This window comes from Danio aesculapii, chromosome 14 (genome assembly GCF_903798145.1).
Source record: "Danio aesculapii chromosome 14, fDanAes4.1, whole genome shotgun sequence".
In the NCBI taxonomy this organism is placed as follows: domain Eukaryota; kingdom Metazoa; phylum Chordata; class Actinopteri; order Cypriniformes; family Danionidae; genus Danio; species Danio aesculapii.
This window is the reverse complement of record NC_079448.1, coordinates 16,132,592-16,148,004: the sequence shown is the minus strand read 5'-3', so window position 1 is coordinate 16,148,004 and position 15,413 is coordinate 16,132,592. Positions and strand designations below refer to the sequence as shown.

Sequence of the window (15,413 nt, the reverse complement as noted above, 5' to 3'; positions counted from 1 at the left end):
GTAACGCAAGCTCGTGTGACAAGTTTCACAGTTCGCTGCATTGCAAAGTTCAAGCTTGGTGAACTGTGACCTGCGAAATCGCATCACGTGATTGCGTGGGACCAATTGAAGTTCAAAACATGACCTTTCTGGACAGAAATTTAAAATATAGACCAATCGCTCACTTTTTAAAGTGTCTATTCCATCTTGTTTTGTCCCGTCCCTTTTCACAGCACTATACAACAGAATTTTGTTATCTCAAACTCTAGTGTGACCATGGCTTATTCAGACCTCCTAGTGATTGCTGATTCCAACGCAAATATATTGAACGCAAAAAATCTCATAAAACATCCAATTCTAAACCATATAATCAAATGATATTTATTTCAGTTTGCAATTAATTGTTTTACGTCACTTAAAGAGGATGCATTCGCATGTATTTGAGTGTCTCTTGAAAAATGACGTCTCACCTGCGACCTCACAATTCTAAAATTACATGGACCCCCCCTCCATGGGGATTATTTTGCAGCCTGTGAAGTAAGCAGATGCGGATGAAGCACGAATGATTTACATGTGAAGTCAATGCAAAGATGTGATTAGACATCCTGTGGCATGAATTGGGCGTTTGACGCACTTCAGAGTGTAAAAGAATGTTGAAGCAAACATCTAACGAACGGAGCAATGGAACAGACAGAATAGCAAGCAGCTTAACGCATGTGCTGAGTAAGATACATGATGTCAGATGCTCAGGGGAGTGAAATCTGAGAGAAAGTAATATTGTGGATTAAAACAAAAGTTATTATTATTTAGAAGCCTTATTTTTATGACTTGTGTCAGATTGCACACCTAACAAAGTAGGCTACATAAAATATATAAATATATTTAAAAATAATCATAAAAATATATAAAACGCAAAATTGTTCGCAAATATCTGGGAATTACCACCACAAAATCAGTCATTTTTAATCCAAAAAAATTCACAAAAACAATCGTGAAATTGTAGCTTATTGTCCTGCTCGTAGACGTTGCAGCATTGTAACTAAAGGACGATGGACAATGGAGTTGAGGAGCCACGTGCAGTTTTATTAAGAAGTAGTCAGGCAGGTGCAAATGGGTACATACAAGTGAATTTAGAAGTGTAGTCAGGTCACAGGCGAATAGTCGATGCAGACGGCAGATACTGTAAAAAGGTGAGCAAAGCAAGAGTCAAACACAGAGCGACTAAACAAGGAAACCGCTTCATAATGTTACAGGGTAAAAACCAAGAAGACTCAGCAATGTGAGTGACAATGTGAGTAGTTTATATAGTCTGTGTAATCAGTCTAAGATGAACTAGCTGTGTGTGAATGTAATCAAAGGTGAACCGGAACAGGTGTGAGTGAGGTGCATGACAGGATTTGTAGTCTAGGTGATAATAAATGTTCTCCAGCGATCTATAAGGTTTAGATTGCTGGTGTTCGCTGAAAGCTGCGGTCACACTAGACCGCTAGACCGCACACAACATGCCAACCGATTGGTGGAGAGGAGACAGAGTGATGAAGCCAATTATGACATGGGGATGTTAGGAGGCCATGATAGACAGAGGCCAGTTGGTAAAAATTGGGCAGGATGTCAGGGTTAAAACCCTACTCTTTTTTCGAAGGACACCTTGGGATCTTTAACGACCACAGAGAGTCAGGACCTCAGTTTAACATCTCATCCGAAAGACAGCACTTACTGAGCAGTATAGAGTCCTCATCAATATACTGGGGCGTTAAGATCCACACAGATTACAGGTTGAGCACCCCCTGCTGGTCTCACTAACACCACTTCCGGCAACAACCTAGCTTTCCCATGTGATCTCCTATCCAGGTACAGCTTAGCTTCAGTGGGCGACCATGTGAGAGTTGCATAGAGCTAGCAGCTGGAGATATAGCTTTATAAATGTGCAGACGTTTTTTAGAAAATCTATATATTAAAAACTTTCAAGCAATCAAGATGCTGGTAACCTAACCCTAACCCTAACCCTAACCCTAGGCACGTCATAACCATCTTGTGAAAAGGGTCCAGCATACCTTCCCTTTAATGGTGACTTTAACACCCTCACATATATAGCCTCCTTAACTAAGGTTGAGAAAAAAATAAAAACTCTGGCATTGTGTCTGGTCATGGTATGTGTATAAACAGCTGCAGAGGACCACCAATTTACCTAACAATAGACACCTTGGAAGTGATGTGGGAAAGAAAATAAAACCTGATATTTATGCTGCAATCAAATCCTGCTGGCAGCATGAGGAGGTAATAAGACAATAAGGCACATCCAAATCTAACGATCGCTTCGCATTCTGTCTACTTTAACTTAAAATACTTGGAATAAAATATATCTGTTCTCACCAAAGCTCCCTCTCTCATTCATTTAATTGTTATGCACATTGAAGTATTGTGCTATTTATTTATTTAGTGATGTACTTTCATGAGGCTGTCATTGCCTGACAAAACAGCGAGGCATCGAGTCAGCCATATACCAGACTATTTTATTTCAGAATGCATCCTAACAGCAGGTGTAAACAGCTCTTCATCAAACACACTACTTACTCTGACGATACACATGGTCGGGGTTTGAAGAAGTAATTTCCTTTAATTAAATCAAGCCAATTAGGAGAATAATTAGAGACAGCTGGTAAACTCATCCAGGCCTGATTGCCAGCCTTGTCCTTTATTCAGTGCTCCTCGTTTTTTTATATGTCCTCTCCTAACATCCTTTCTTTATGTTTTAAAAAGGCCTTTCAGAATGAAAGGAAAGGATACTAGGATGAAATTCGAGGACAGAAGAGCTGAAGCGAAACGTGTGTCAAATGATACAGTATATAGTTCTCAATGAAATGTCACTTCAAAGCGTCATCAATTGTGCTCAAGGCATCAGCTATTATGTTGTTGGAGTTGTTCTCTCTCTCTCTCTCACTGTGGCCCATTTGATCTGCTGGCATGACTTTTCCTCTCCTCTCGGTACAGAAATACTTCTGGATACAGACACGAGCGCGTGCCTGCAGAGTTTTCTCTACCGCGTCTATCATCGATCAGCTGTGATCGCCGCTGCCGTTTATCAGTGTCACTCATCTTTGAAGAGTGCCAGCACGTAAGAGCCAATCGCAGCCCTTTCTTTTGAGCATGTGACCAATGAACTTGTACAAAAGAACTTGCTAGACAAGGCTCAGAAAGTAAGCGGGATTTTTATATTGGTTTATTTGCTATAAATGCTTGTGCTGTTTAAAGATACAGTTTATATATCTGACTGTTTGTATTAAAGGACAAAATTGTACTACAAATAGTATATAAATGTATTTATACATTTTAATACAAAAATTGCTGTGCTGAGATGAATTATAAAACTGTTTTTGGAAAGCATCGTCAATGCACTATGATGCACCGAGATATCGAATTGAACCGAATCGATGGCATGATAATCGTAACCAAACCGAACCATGAGACCAGTGTAGGTTCACAGGGGTGAATAGGTTTATAGTACTTTATAATACTATAATTCCGAACATAAAACTGTATTATAACTAGCACGTTTTCAGTTATGTACAATCAAAACTTGTCGTAATGTGCAATATTTCATGCATTCAAGGATCGCTGGTCTCACTCTCTCACACGCTTTGTCCTAAAGTGACTACTGCTTAGTGGTTGGCTAGCGGCTTGCAGGAATTACACTTACTACTAAGCCATACTCGCATATTATTCAGAGCGAATGTTCAAAATAGCATGGTAAACAATATAGGGAGCACGTCACAGGTTGTCAATGTTCAAAAATGAACCAATGTGAATATAAAACCAACTTCACCTCAGTAAAGCATGCTAGGCGGAATAGCGCTATTTGCTTCTGTTTTGGTATTAGACTAAACAAAAATCTACATTATTGATGCTGTAAAAGAGGTCCCTTATGAAATTGAAAATAGTCACATCAATCTTTTGCTGGAAGATTTTAGTGGCTGAACAACACTTCCTTATATATAGCCCACTTGTAAAGTAATACAATCTACATACGTTTTGTGTGACTAAAATAGATTTAAAACAGAACAAAACCTGTCTAAAAGAAATACTTCAGCCATGATGTCATCCTTCCTCCAGCATGCAAAAGTAACTTCGATATTTATTTAGGATTTTAAAAAGTTTTGATTCAGCATTTGTTTTTACTGCTGTCACTCTCATGTGTACGCGCAAACGGTGGATCTATCTGCGTGAACGTGGTGCGCAGATGTACAAATTACATTTGTTTGAGCTACTAATCAGAATAATGGGAATTGTCGGCTAAACAAATTTTAATTGGACAAACATATTTTAGTCTGATGTCTGATGACATAAATACACATGGATCATATAATCTTTACTATTGCAGTGTAAAATTACAAGAGAAAGTGAGTGAGTGTGAGGGACATGAGTTGAGTTGAATTGCTTTTAATTCAATTGAATTACAAGTAAGTGGTTTGATCAATTGAGCTGGTGACACATTAAATTCAAATTATGAGTTAACATCACTTGACATTTATCTTACTACAACACACATAACAAGAAACATAAGCTTTTCCCCTGGACATGTAAACTCTATGAAATGACTGGTAAGTTCATCAGGATTGACATAAATGATCCTAAAAAGGGAAAGGAAAGAAATGACCAGCATAATTGAGCTATTTAAGATAAGAGGGGTACGAGTGTCTCAAATGTCACTCTTTCATCTATTCACTTAAGTGACGCATATGGTACTTTTAGCCCTTATGTCTCTTGTTGATTTGCCCACAGGGACGGTGGAGGAAAATCACTTGCATAGCTAAAAGTGACACATTTATATCAAAGTACTTTAATGAAGTGATTAGTTAATTAAGCCAGTGAACTCTTGTATATTCTTAGAACCGCTCATAAAGTGATGGACTGACAGAATGACAGATTGGTGTTAATACCCATTAATAAAGTGCATAGAAACCTACATCTCTTTTCTAGATGTCTATGGGAAACTGGCAGAAACGTCATGTCATGTTTCTAAAATCAAGCAGCTTAAATGTTCATTCATTCATTTTCCTTTGGCATAGTCCCTATATCAGGGGTCACCACAGTGGAATGAACCGCCAACTTATCCAGCAAATGTTTTACACAGCGGATGCCCTTTCAGCTGCAATACAGTACTGGGAAACACCCATACACTCTCAAACTCGCACACATGCAATACGGCCAGTTTAGTTTTTACTCAATTCACTTATAGCACATGTTTTTGGACTGGAGGAAACCGGAGCACCCCAAGGAAACCCACACGAACACAGGGAGAACATGCAAAATTTACATAGAAATGCCAATTTATGAGCTAAGCTTAAACAAGCCTATTGACTTAAGCCTATTATTACTATTGTACATGGCAAAAAATAAAAATAAAAATAAATAACATAATAAATCAATAATAATTGGATGGATGGAGTTAATAGATAGAAGGTAGATGGAAATTAATTTTGACAAATAGCTACTTAACTCTATATACTATGGTTACAAATATTCTTTAACATATCCTCTTTTGAGTTCAACATATATTAGGTGTCTGTTTTTAACAGTGATTATTAAACTTCAAATGAAGGTGTATTTACACAATTTAAGAGGACTTAACTGATGGAACTTGGCACATTCACTCTAAGAGATTTATTATTGATTAAATCAAGTGACATTAAACTTTCGAAGTTTGGTAAGATGAGCCAATTCTCTATTCAACACAGTCTCATTGGGAATATGTGCCCAGAGCTACATTTTTTTGGGAACCGTGAACCGGGAACCGTGGCTATCTGTCAGCATTCTATATGTAAAATGAACAATACAGGGCGGTATGATGGTAATAATAATAATAATATTCATTCATTCATTCATTTTCTTTTCAGCTTAGTCCCTTCGTTAATACAGGGTCGCCACAGTGGAATAAACCGCCAACTTATCCAGCACGTTATACGCAGCGGATGTCCTTCCGGCCGCAACCCATCTCTGGGAAACATCCATACACACTCATTTACACTCTTACACCATGGACAATTTAGCCTATCCAATTCACCTGTACCACATGTCTTTGGACTGTGAGAGAAACCGGAGCACATGGAGGAAACCTAAGCGAACGCAGGGAGAACATGCAAACTCCACACAGAAATGCCAACTGAACCAGCCGAGGCCAACTGAGCCAACTGAGGCTTGAACCAGCGACCTTCTTACTGTGAGGCGACAGCACTACCTACTGCGGCACTGCATCGCCCCAATAATATTAATAATATTAATAATACTTATTATTAATAATATAATAATAATAATAATAATAATAATAATAATAATTATTATTATTATTATTATTATTATTATTATTATTATTATTATGTTCTCTCACAGATGTGTACGAGAAGTATGTTGAGATTTGCAGGAATGTACACAGCGTCCTCTGGTGAATTTACGAAACGGACTTGCAAAAGGCATGTATGAGAAAACATGACCCAGTAATACATTTGAGATTGTGAAAAATGTACATATCGGCCTCTAGTGGATTTATGAAAACAAAAACTGCAAGCAGACGTATCTCCAAGCACATATTTCACTGTTCCCAAATGTGTAGCTCTGGGCACGCTTCTCAAATGAGCCTGTGTTTTTCTTCTTTTTTTTTTATTAGTGTAAAAATGAAGACAGGAAGTCAGTATTAAAATGAATTTTCCCTGTACTACCATGTCTGTCTTTGCTGTTATCATTAATGCAGTGAGGGTAGCAGTAAAACATGTGTAATGCAGAGGGAATACACAACAGGCAGAACAGCATGTTGGCTTTCTTAGTCAACAATCAATACGGTTCCATTCAATACAGTTTAAACCATTACTCTGCAGCAGTTAATAAAAACTCCACAACACAATAATGCAATCACTGTTAATAAACACAATCAGGAGGTGCATACACTGGGAGATATCCATAATATACTCATTCACAAGCAGGTAACTAGAAAATCTTGCCTTTTGTGTGAGAGAAATACATTTTATAAGATTGAATAGACATACATTCTCTTTAATTTGTGCTACAAATAATAAAGCAGTTTCATCTTGCACTAACAGGGGTCTTTTAGTGCTTTAAATTGATAGAATGAGACACAGTTTGAAATGTCATGCCATGTGGTTCATGAAATGACTTGCTGTAAATTGTGTAAAGTGTTTATTAACTGTTCCGTCCAGCTCATTTAAAGAGTCATTTAATACTTTCGGTTTATACACAGTGCACACATTTGTTTCTGCAGTAATTGTTCAGATTAAAGTTAAGAGTTAAAACTAGAGTGTTTCCCACAATAGATAAAAAAAGGGCCTTTTCCACCACAACAAACTAAAGCAACAGACAACAGTATGTTTTCAAGTGAGATTTAAGTACATCAGCTGAGGGTACAATTTTGAGGTGAATATTCAGAGAGCAGTAAACAGTTTTGTTATCTCTGAGGTCTACCTAGATCATATGAATCAGGTCTGTAATATATTCTGTAAAATCTTATTGAGTTCAATATTTAACTGGAAGCCAATGCATTTTTTTTAGAACTGAAGTAATATAATTCTTTGTAATATTAAGGAGATTTTGACTGCAATTTTGGAACAATAATTAGCACAAATTAAAAAACAATAATTAGTTTTTATTTTTATATTTTTCCCAATTTATTTATGCTTTTAAATTGCTTAATGAGATGTTGATCTTTCTTCCACTATCTTATAAACTTGAAAAGCTTGAAAAATTAACTATTATCAAAATTATTATAGTTAAAAGTGATACTTTGTTAGGGTTGCTGTTATATTTTATGGAACAAAAACCTTGTAAGAAACTGCCAGTACTTTTCTGTTATTTTACAGACTTATTTCTCTATAGATGATTTTTTTTTTTATCATCAAACATCAAAAGTGCAATCTGAACTATAAATAAACGGAATACACAAAATATGGAATCTGTTAACCTATTCAGACCCTGTGCCCATTACAATGGACATCACATGTCAGCCCATGTTTTTTTGTGGTTCTACAATGACAAGGTTTTAATCCGGCGGTAAAACCAGCAGGTAAAACAAAAAGGCAAAAAATAAAATAAACAAGTAAATAACGTGTTGCTATTTTGAGGAACAATAATACACTGTGCAATAGACCAGCTGAAAGATTTGTCCATAGCATGTGTATTTGGATATAACTCACACACTTCGTTATTATTGCTTATTTATTTTGTTTGCTGGAAATTAGAACTTAGAATTAGTTTTGAAAGAAATCTTTGCGCTTAACAAATGACATTAATTATGAAGGCTAATGGATGTCTGTGCATACAACACTGTTTCCTTGTCCATGAAAGAGAGAAAGATAGAGTGAAAGTAAAGGCCGAATGAAGGAGACTCATTCTTTATCATTGCACTGCAGATGGTCTTTTTTAGGGTTTTCTCGCTAGTAAAGCGTTCAGCTTTTCCACTAACAAAGTCCACCATGTAAATAGCAAATGCACCATGGCGTGACGCAACTGGAATGGGAGACGAGACTCTAATTGGTTTATTCTCAAAACACACCCATAACTCATTAAGAGAATAAGCTCAACCTTGTTAGACCATGCGCCGTGGCGCAGACCGTATTTTTCCTTCCTTAAAACAGCAAAAGCGGATTTGAACACGCCCTTAATGCTTTTGCAACATGCACTTTAGACTTTGCGACTAGATCATTAAAATAGAGCCCTATAAGTTGGGTTTAGAAAAGGCCGTGGGCGGATCATCTGGTGCTTTTGAAAACACTATCGGTTTGGTTAAGGGGATTGGTGTGGTTATCGATCCTTCAGTCTGTCCAAAGCCACCACTGGTGGATTTATGTGAGAAGAGCAGGAACGAATGGCACTCTCGAGAAAAATTTGAGATCTAAAAAAGCATAGACAGCGGCACTGGTGGATTCGCAAAAACAAAAACGGCAAAAAAACGTACTTCCTGGGACGTATTTTGCACTCTGCAAAAATGTATACAGGGGTAAGAATCCATATTGAGCCTGGGTTGAAGAAATAATTTAGAGAGAAATCAGTCTGTAAAATAACAGAAAAAGTTCTGGCAGTTTAATACAATGTTTTTGTATCGTAATATACAACGCCAACCCAGACAATATATTACTTAAAAATATTTTTAAAATGTTAATAAAAGTCACTTCTCAATTAAATGTTGTTTGAGGAAAGATAAATGTCACATGATGCACTTCGAAAGCATAATCAAACCTGAAAAAATAATTAATTACAAAAAACTGCTTATTAACAGATCTTTTTTAAAGTGTATATCTAATAAATCTAGCAAATAAATCTTCAACATAATGTTTGGAAATGCTATGCCAGATTTACAAAATGACAAATTTGTGTAAATCCAAAACAGGGTGGAAATTTTAGCAAATGATTTTCATTCTTTTTCTTTTCGGCTTAGTCCCTTTATTAATCTGGGGTCGCCACAGCGGAATGAACCTCTAACCTATCTAGCATATGTTTTACGCAGCAGATGCCCTTCCAGCTGCAACCCATCACTGGGAAACAAATTATTTTAAATGACTTCAGAAATAACATGGATATTTTTTCTGTAGTTCTTACATAATGATTTTTAGCAAATGACTGGGATTCTTGTAAATGATATGCAGAGTGGCATCTTTCACAGACACAACTGGACCAGTGTAGCCTCATTACTGCTCGCCTAATGTCCTAATTAACAGCATAACGGGAGGGCAGATGGCACTTCATCAATCGCTGCTGGATTGTGTTAAGTCGTACTTAGGAAGTATCTTTCCCTCGTCCTCAGGCCGCGATAACAGCTAAATCTCTCCTCATGAACCCTAACGCATTCTGAAAGGCAGCGCAATCTGGTTTAGGTCAGCAGGTTTAAGGTTTGAAAGACCTTATTTCCATTGTCCACTCTCAATGTCATCTGGGACAGAAGGAGATCTTTTCACCTCTGACTTTCTGCAGAAGTCAAATAACGTCATCACAAAAAAAATAAGATGCAATATTACTGATGAGTCGGCATGCATTCGTTTCAGTATTGCTGGTAATAGTCGTAACGTCTCCACCCGCACATCATGCTGACATATGCACTGGCCCAGAAATAATGCTATTTGTGTCGACTTTCAGAACGCTTTATTTTCATGCTACCGAGATAAATAAATTGTGCATGTGTGGAATAGCCCTCACTCGTGGTGTCAACGCTATTCGAGGAACTTCCTCTGCAAAAAAAAAAAAGCCCGTCATCTAGGGAAGATCATTTTACATAGTTGAATGATATGCATATATAAATGTTTAATGAGACATTTCCTGTGTGTGGGAGATGCAGTTTGTTTCATCTCAGCGTGGCATTCTCTCGACGAACACGTCTTTGGTGTATATTTGCATGCAGATGTATTCTCATATTTCACATCCACTGAATTTTCATCATTAATTGATTCCCTTTGAACATCATGACACGAGTTATCAGATTCTTTCATAACCAAGTTGCATGACACAACTCTCAATTAATCCAGCTGAGTGTTGTTACGGGATGAAGCAGAAAGACAAGTCTGGAGCAGCAGGGGTTGTTAATAATTATTAAAACGTTCGTTTTAAATGTACTTGTGATTACTTTGCTTTGGCACATGTGGATAAGCCATGTGCTTCCTTATATTGCACAGCAGATTCATTGAATATGCAGGAGACTGTTTGAGATTTGTCAATGGTTGTGTTGGCATCTAAATTTGGGAATTTAATTTGTGTGCAAAAATACTGCATGTCACCATGATGACATCTAAATCAAAACAATGATATCTAAATCTGACCTTCTATCTACACTCACAGGCCACTTTATTGGGTACACCTTACTAATACTTGATTGGATCCACTTTTATTTTCAGAACTGCCTTAATCCTTTGTAGCATAGATTCAACAAGGTACTGGAAATATTCTTCGAGATTTTGGTCCAATTTGACATGATAGCATCGAACAGTTGCTGCAGATTTGTCGGCTCTTCATCCATGATGCGAATCTGCCATTCCACCACATCCCAAAGATGCTCCATTAGATTGAGTTCTGGTGACAGGCCATTTGAGTACATTGAACTCATTGTCATGTTCAAGAAACCAGATGATTCACACTTTATGACATGGTGCATTCTCCTGCTGGAAGTAGCCATCAGAAGATGGGTACACTGTGGTCATAAAGGGACAGACATGGTCAGCAACAATACTCTGGCTGTGGCGAAGTCAGAATAATTAGCCCCCTTGAATAATTAGTCCCCATGTTTATTTTTTCCTCAATTTCTGTTTAACGGAGAGAAGAGTTTTAGTTAACTGTCACTCTAAGCTCTATAGAAGTGTCGTGAATTATTTAGTCATCATGGCAAAGATAAAATAAATCAGTTATTAGAACTATTAAGAAGAAAAAATCTTCTCTCCGTTAAACAGAAAATGGGGAAAAAATAAACAGAGGGACTAATAAATCAGGGGGGCTAATGAATCTGACTTCAACTGTATGTATATATATATATATATATATATATATATATATATATATATATATATATATACAGTTGAAGTCAGAATTATTAGTCCCCCTTTGATTTTTTTTTCCCTTTTTAAAATATTTCACAAACGATGTTTAACAGAGCATGGAAATTTTCACAGTATGTCTGATAATATTTTTTTTTTTTTTTGAAAAAAGTCTTATTTGTTTTATTTTCAGCTAGAATCAAAGCAAATTTTTAAAAGCCATTTTAAGGTCAAAATTATTAGCCCCTTTAGGCAATTATTTTTCTCGATATAACTGTAAATAACTGACTTCAACTATATATATATATATATATATATATATATATATATATATATATATATATATATATATATATATATATATATATATATATATATATATATATATATATAAATAATCAGCCAATCGTGACAGGATTTTACAAATTTATGACAAGATTTTGCTCTTTATTCAAACTACTTATATAAAATCAGCTGAATCAACACAACTCTTGGTTTTTTTGGGGGACAACTTAATTGTTTTATGCTCTAATCTCTTCAATTTGTAAAAAGCTACTAAGTGAACTTAATAAGGTCCTTATTAATTATGTGGAACCCAGCATTTTTTTCAGTGCAAGTATACTAATGTCAGATTTTTCAACGTGTTTTATTTTATGTAGGTCTTTTTTGTGCTTATTAGAGGCTAACGTCCAATCAAATACCACCAAACTGCAGTTATTACTTTAGAATATGATGTCTACTTCATAAGAACTGTTCATAAGAACCACATTTATAGTCAACTTCATTCTGATTCTCAGCGTTTTAAATGTTTGTCAGCAATTATTGTTGTCATTATAAAGTAATTTAATTTCTTCTCTTGTCACCTGTGTTACGAACCACTATTAAGTATGCATTAATGTGTTGTTTTCTAAGGATTTATTTGATGGGATTGCATAGGGGGAGCAGTCAGGGGGTAAAGTCAAGTTTATATACTTAATAATCATACTCTTCTCTTATTAAAGAAATAATTTAAAATTCAAACTCTTCATGGACATCACAAGTGAAAAAATATAAATAAACCAAATACAAAATAAGGCTACTATGCAAATATGCTTACACTCTCAAAAATAAAGGTACGGGAGCTGTCACTGGGGCAGTACCATTTCAAAATGCTGACGAATGAGCATTGTAAGCATTAGTACTGTTTTCTTTACACTTATTTGTACTGCTTGTCTTTGGCTTTTGGTCCTTTTCTGCTGCCATCAATCTGTTTTTGTTTTTTGTTTTTTTATTTGTATTGTATATATGATAGTGTATTCTATTATGCTGTGCATCTATTTTAGGTGTGACTTGTTAACATTCTGTAAGAGGTCTACAGATGAAAAAAAGTCATTCTTGGCTAATTCTGGCACATTTTACAGTAATGTTTATTAATGTGCATTGACGCTGTAATTTAGGGGTCACCAAACTTTTTCCTGGAGGGCAGGTGTCCTGCAGATTTTAGCTCCAACCCTAATCAAACACACCTGAACAAGCTAATCAAGGTCTTACTATGTATACCTGAAACACCAAGGCAGCTGTGTTGAGGTAAGTTGGAGCTAAACACTGCAGGGACACCGGCCCTCCTGGACCGAGATTGGTGACCCCTGCTGTAAACAAAAAAACTAAAAGAAAAAAAAGGGAGAAGAGACCAAATAGGTTACTCAATGGACTGTACTGGTACCTTAATGGGCCATATTGGTACATTCAAGGTGCATTTGGGTACTAATATATACCTTTGAAGTACCACTGTGGTTTTGAAAAAGGTACTGCCCCAGTGACAGCTTTCATATTTCTGAGAGTGTATTTATTCATTTAATACAAACAGGTGTTTACTTGTCTGCTTAGAACGCTGACATTTTATCATTTAAAACTATATTGCAGACTATTTGGGAAAGTAATTATTCCTTTAGCATAAATCTTTTAGACAGCAGGGGGGAAAAACTTATCTTTACATTACTATTTCTATTTTAAGTGGTGCTGGTGCATGCAGCTAAATAACTATAAGCATTTGTGTTAAGGAGCTTTTAACACATACATTAACATATATCAATATTTATGTATGTTGGCATATAAATATAATGTATACTTACAATGAACAAAGAAGTGGTCTGCAGCCAGTGGCAGTCTAATCCGATTGCATTGACATTGTGAAACTGACAGCACTCTAATCCAATTGCATTCTATGGAAAGTAATTGGCAGTGAACCAAACATTGAGAAGGTGTGTTCTACAACATGTGTTACTACATATGAAATTATAAATGCACCTGAATTGCTCACACACCACCACAGATGTTATGGAGTGATCAGTCTGTGCTGTTGGTGGGGGCAAGCTTATTTTTGAGTGGCACAAAGCACTCTGTGCCACCCCTGGTTGTTGTGGAAAACAATTCAATGCAAAGTGTGGCATCATCAATGTGAAGGAAATTCAACACGAGACATTTTGGCAGCTCAGGTCCTGAAGCAAGAATTTGGTAGTCTGAAACATTCGGTATTTTATACAGCAAAATGATCTCTAATATGTCAAAATGATGTGTGTTCACAGAAACTCAACATACTGTATGAAGGTGTCCATGTCGCTGACAGTCGAGGAGAGTGAAGAGGGACTTTGCTTTAGCAGCCGAATACGTTACCAGGAGAGAGCCGAGATCACCAAGAGCAAAATGATCTCCTGTCCTGACATTGACGACTACCTGGCGCCCTACAAGCAGCCGATCATGACCTGGTACAAGGTACAGAATTATTATCCGCTCTGCATGAGGTGTCTATGAATTTTACATCTAGAAAATACTGAAGATTTTTTTTTCTTGCTCTGCTCTCAAATGCAGAGTGTCCACTAGTTTATAACCATTAATTACTTTTGAACAGTGGATATATCACTTGATTAAAAGTATAGATAGCATTGTATTATATTTTAAATATAGCAAAGTTCAAATAAAACTTCACAAATAAAAAATACTCTCATTAAGTACAAATCCTGGTTGAATGAAAGTCTTGGAGTGGGGAAAAATCCCTTAAGCAAGGGATAACTATTAGGGGCACTATTAGGCTGCGTCCAAAATCAACTACTACTCAAGGCTACTACTAGGGTATTTGAATTTACTCCATAGAAAAGTATGTTTTATATAATATGTATGTGAGTAATATGAATGGAATTCGGACATACAGTAATATGTTGGAATATCTAGCCAATTCAGTCAGGAGAGGGTTTTCTTCAATGTCAAAAATATTAGTAATTATTTAAAAACAAATGAATAATTCAAGGACAGAGCTCTGGGTTATGTTATCCAATGCAATACAAGAATTACATTCAAGAGGTTTGCAACTAAAGCCGCTTTTCCACTCCCGTGGTGGGGTGCGTTTCCCAAACGACGACGTAACTTGTGGCTGTATTATCATAGTTTGATGCATTGTTTGGGAAAAGAACGATGTAGTGACAAGTGTTTCCAAAACCCGCAGTTTCTCTGTCGCAGATCCTTTGCTTGAACCAGATTAGTTATAGCATAAAACGCCCATAATGATTCTCTAAACGGGGTGGAGGAACTACTTCTTTAGAGAAGAACCCCATCATTTCTTTGTGCAAGTTATATTGTTTTACACAAACACGCATTTAAAATAAAATCCAATATTAGTTTGGTAAAAACATGCACTCATTTTCCATATTAAATGAAATAAATGTAAACAGCTCATACAGGACCTGTGTTTACTTTACTAATATTATTGAGAAGTTGAACATTACAAATTTTATTCTAAAACATAAAATCACTTTCAAAAGCCAACACATATTCTAATATCATATATAAATCATATAAGTAAATAAATAAATAATGAGGCTGTTTATTATCAAATTAAATTAAATATTTATTATTTATTAGAAAATAAAAAAAATCCTACTT

At 36.1% G+C, this 15,413-nt stretch overlaps 1 protein-coding gene across 1 annotated transcript in view; it reads left to right on the top strand.

The window, feature by feature from the left end:
- The window catches only part of il1rapl2 (interleukin 1 receptor accessory protein-like 2), a 753,881-nt gene that overhangs the window by 300,953 nt on the left and 437,515 nt on the right, over positions 1-15,413 (top strand). Inside the window, exon 3 of the mRNA XM_056471803.1 lies at positions 14,063-14,249. Coding sequence (XP_056327778.1) covers positions 14,063-14,249 — 187 coding nt within the window. The remainder of the gene's footprint in view (positions 1-14,062; positions 14,250-15,413) is intronic.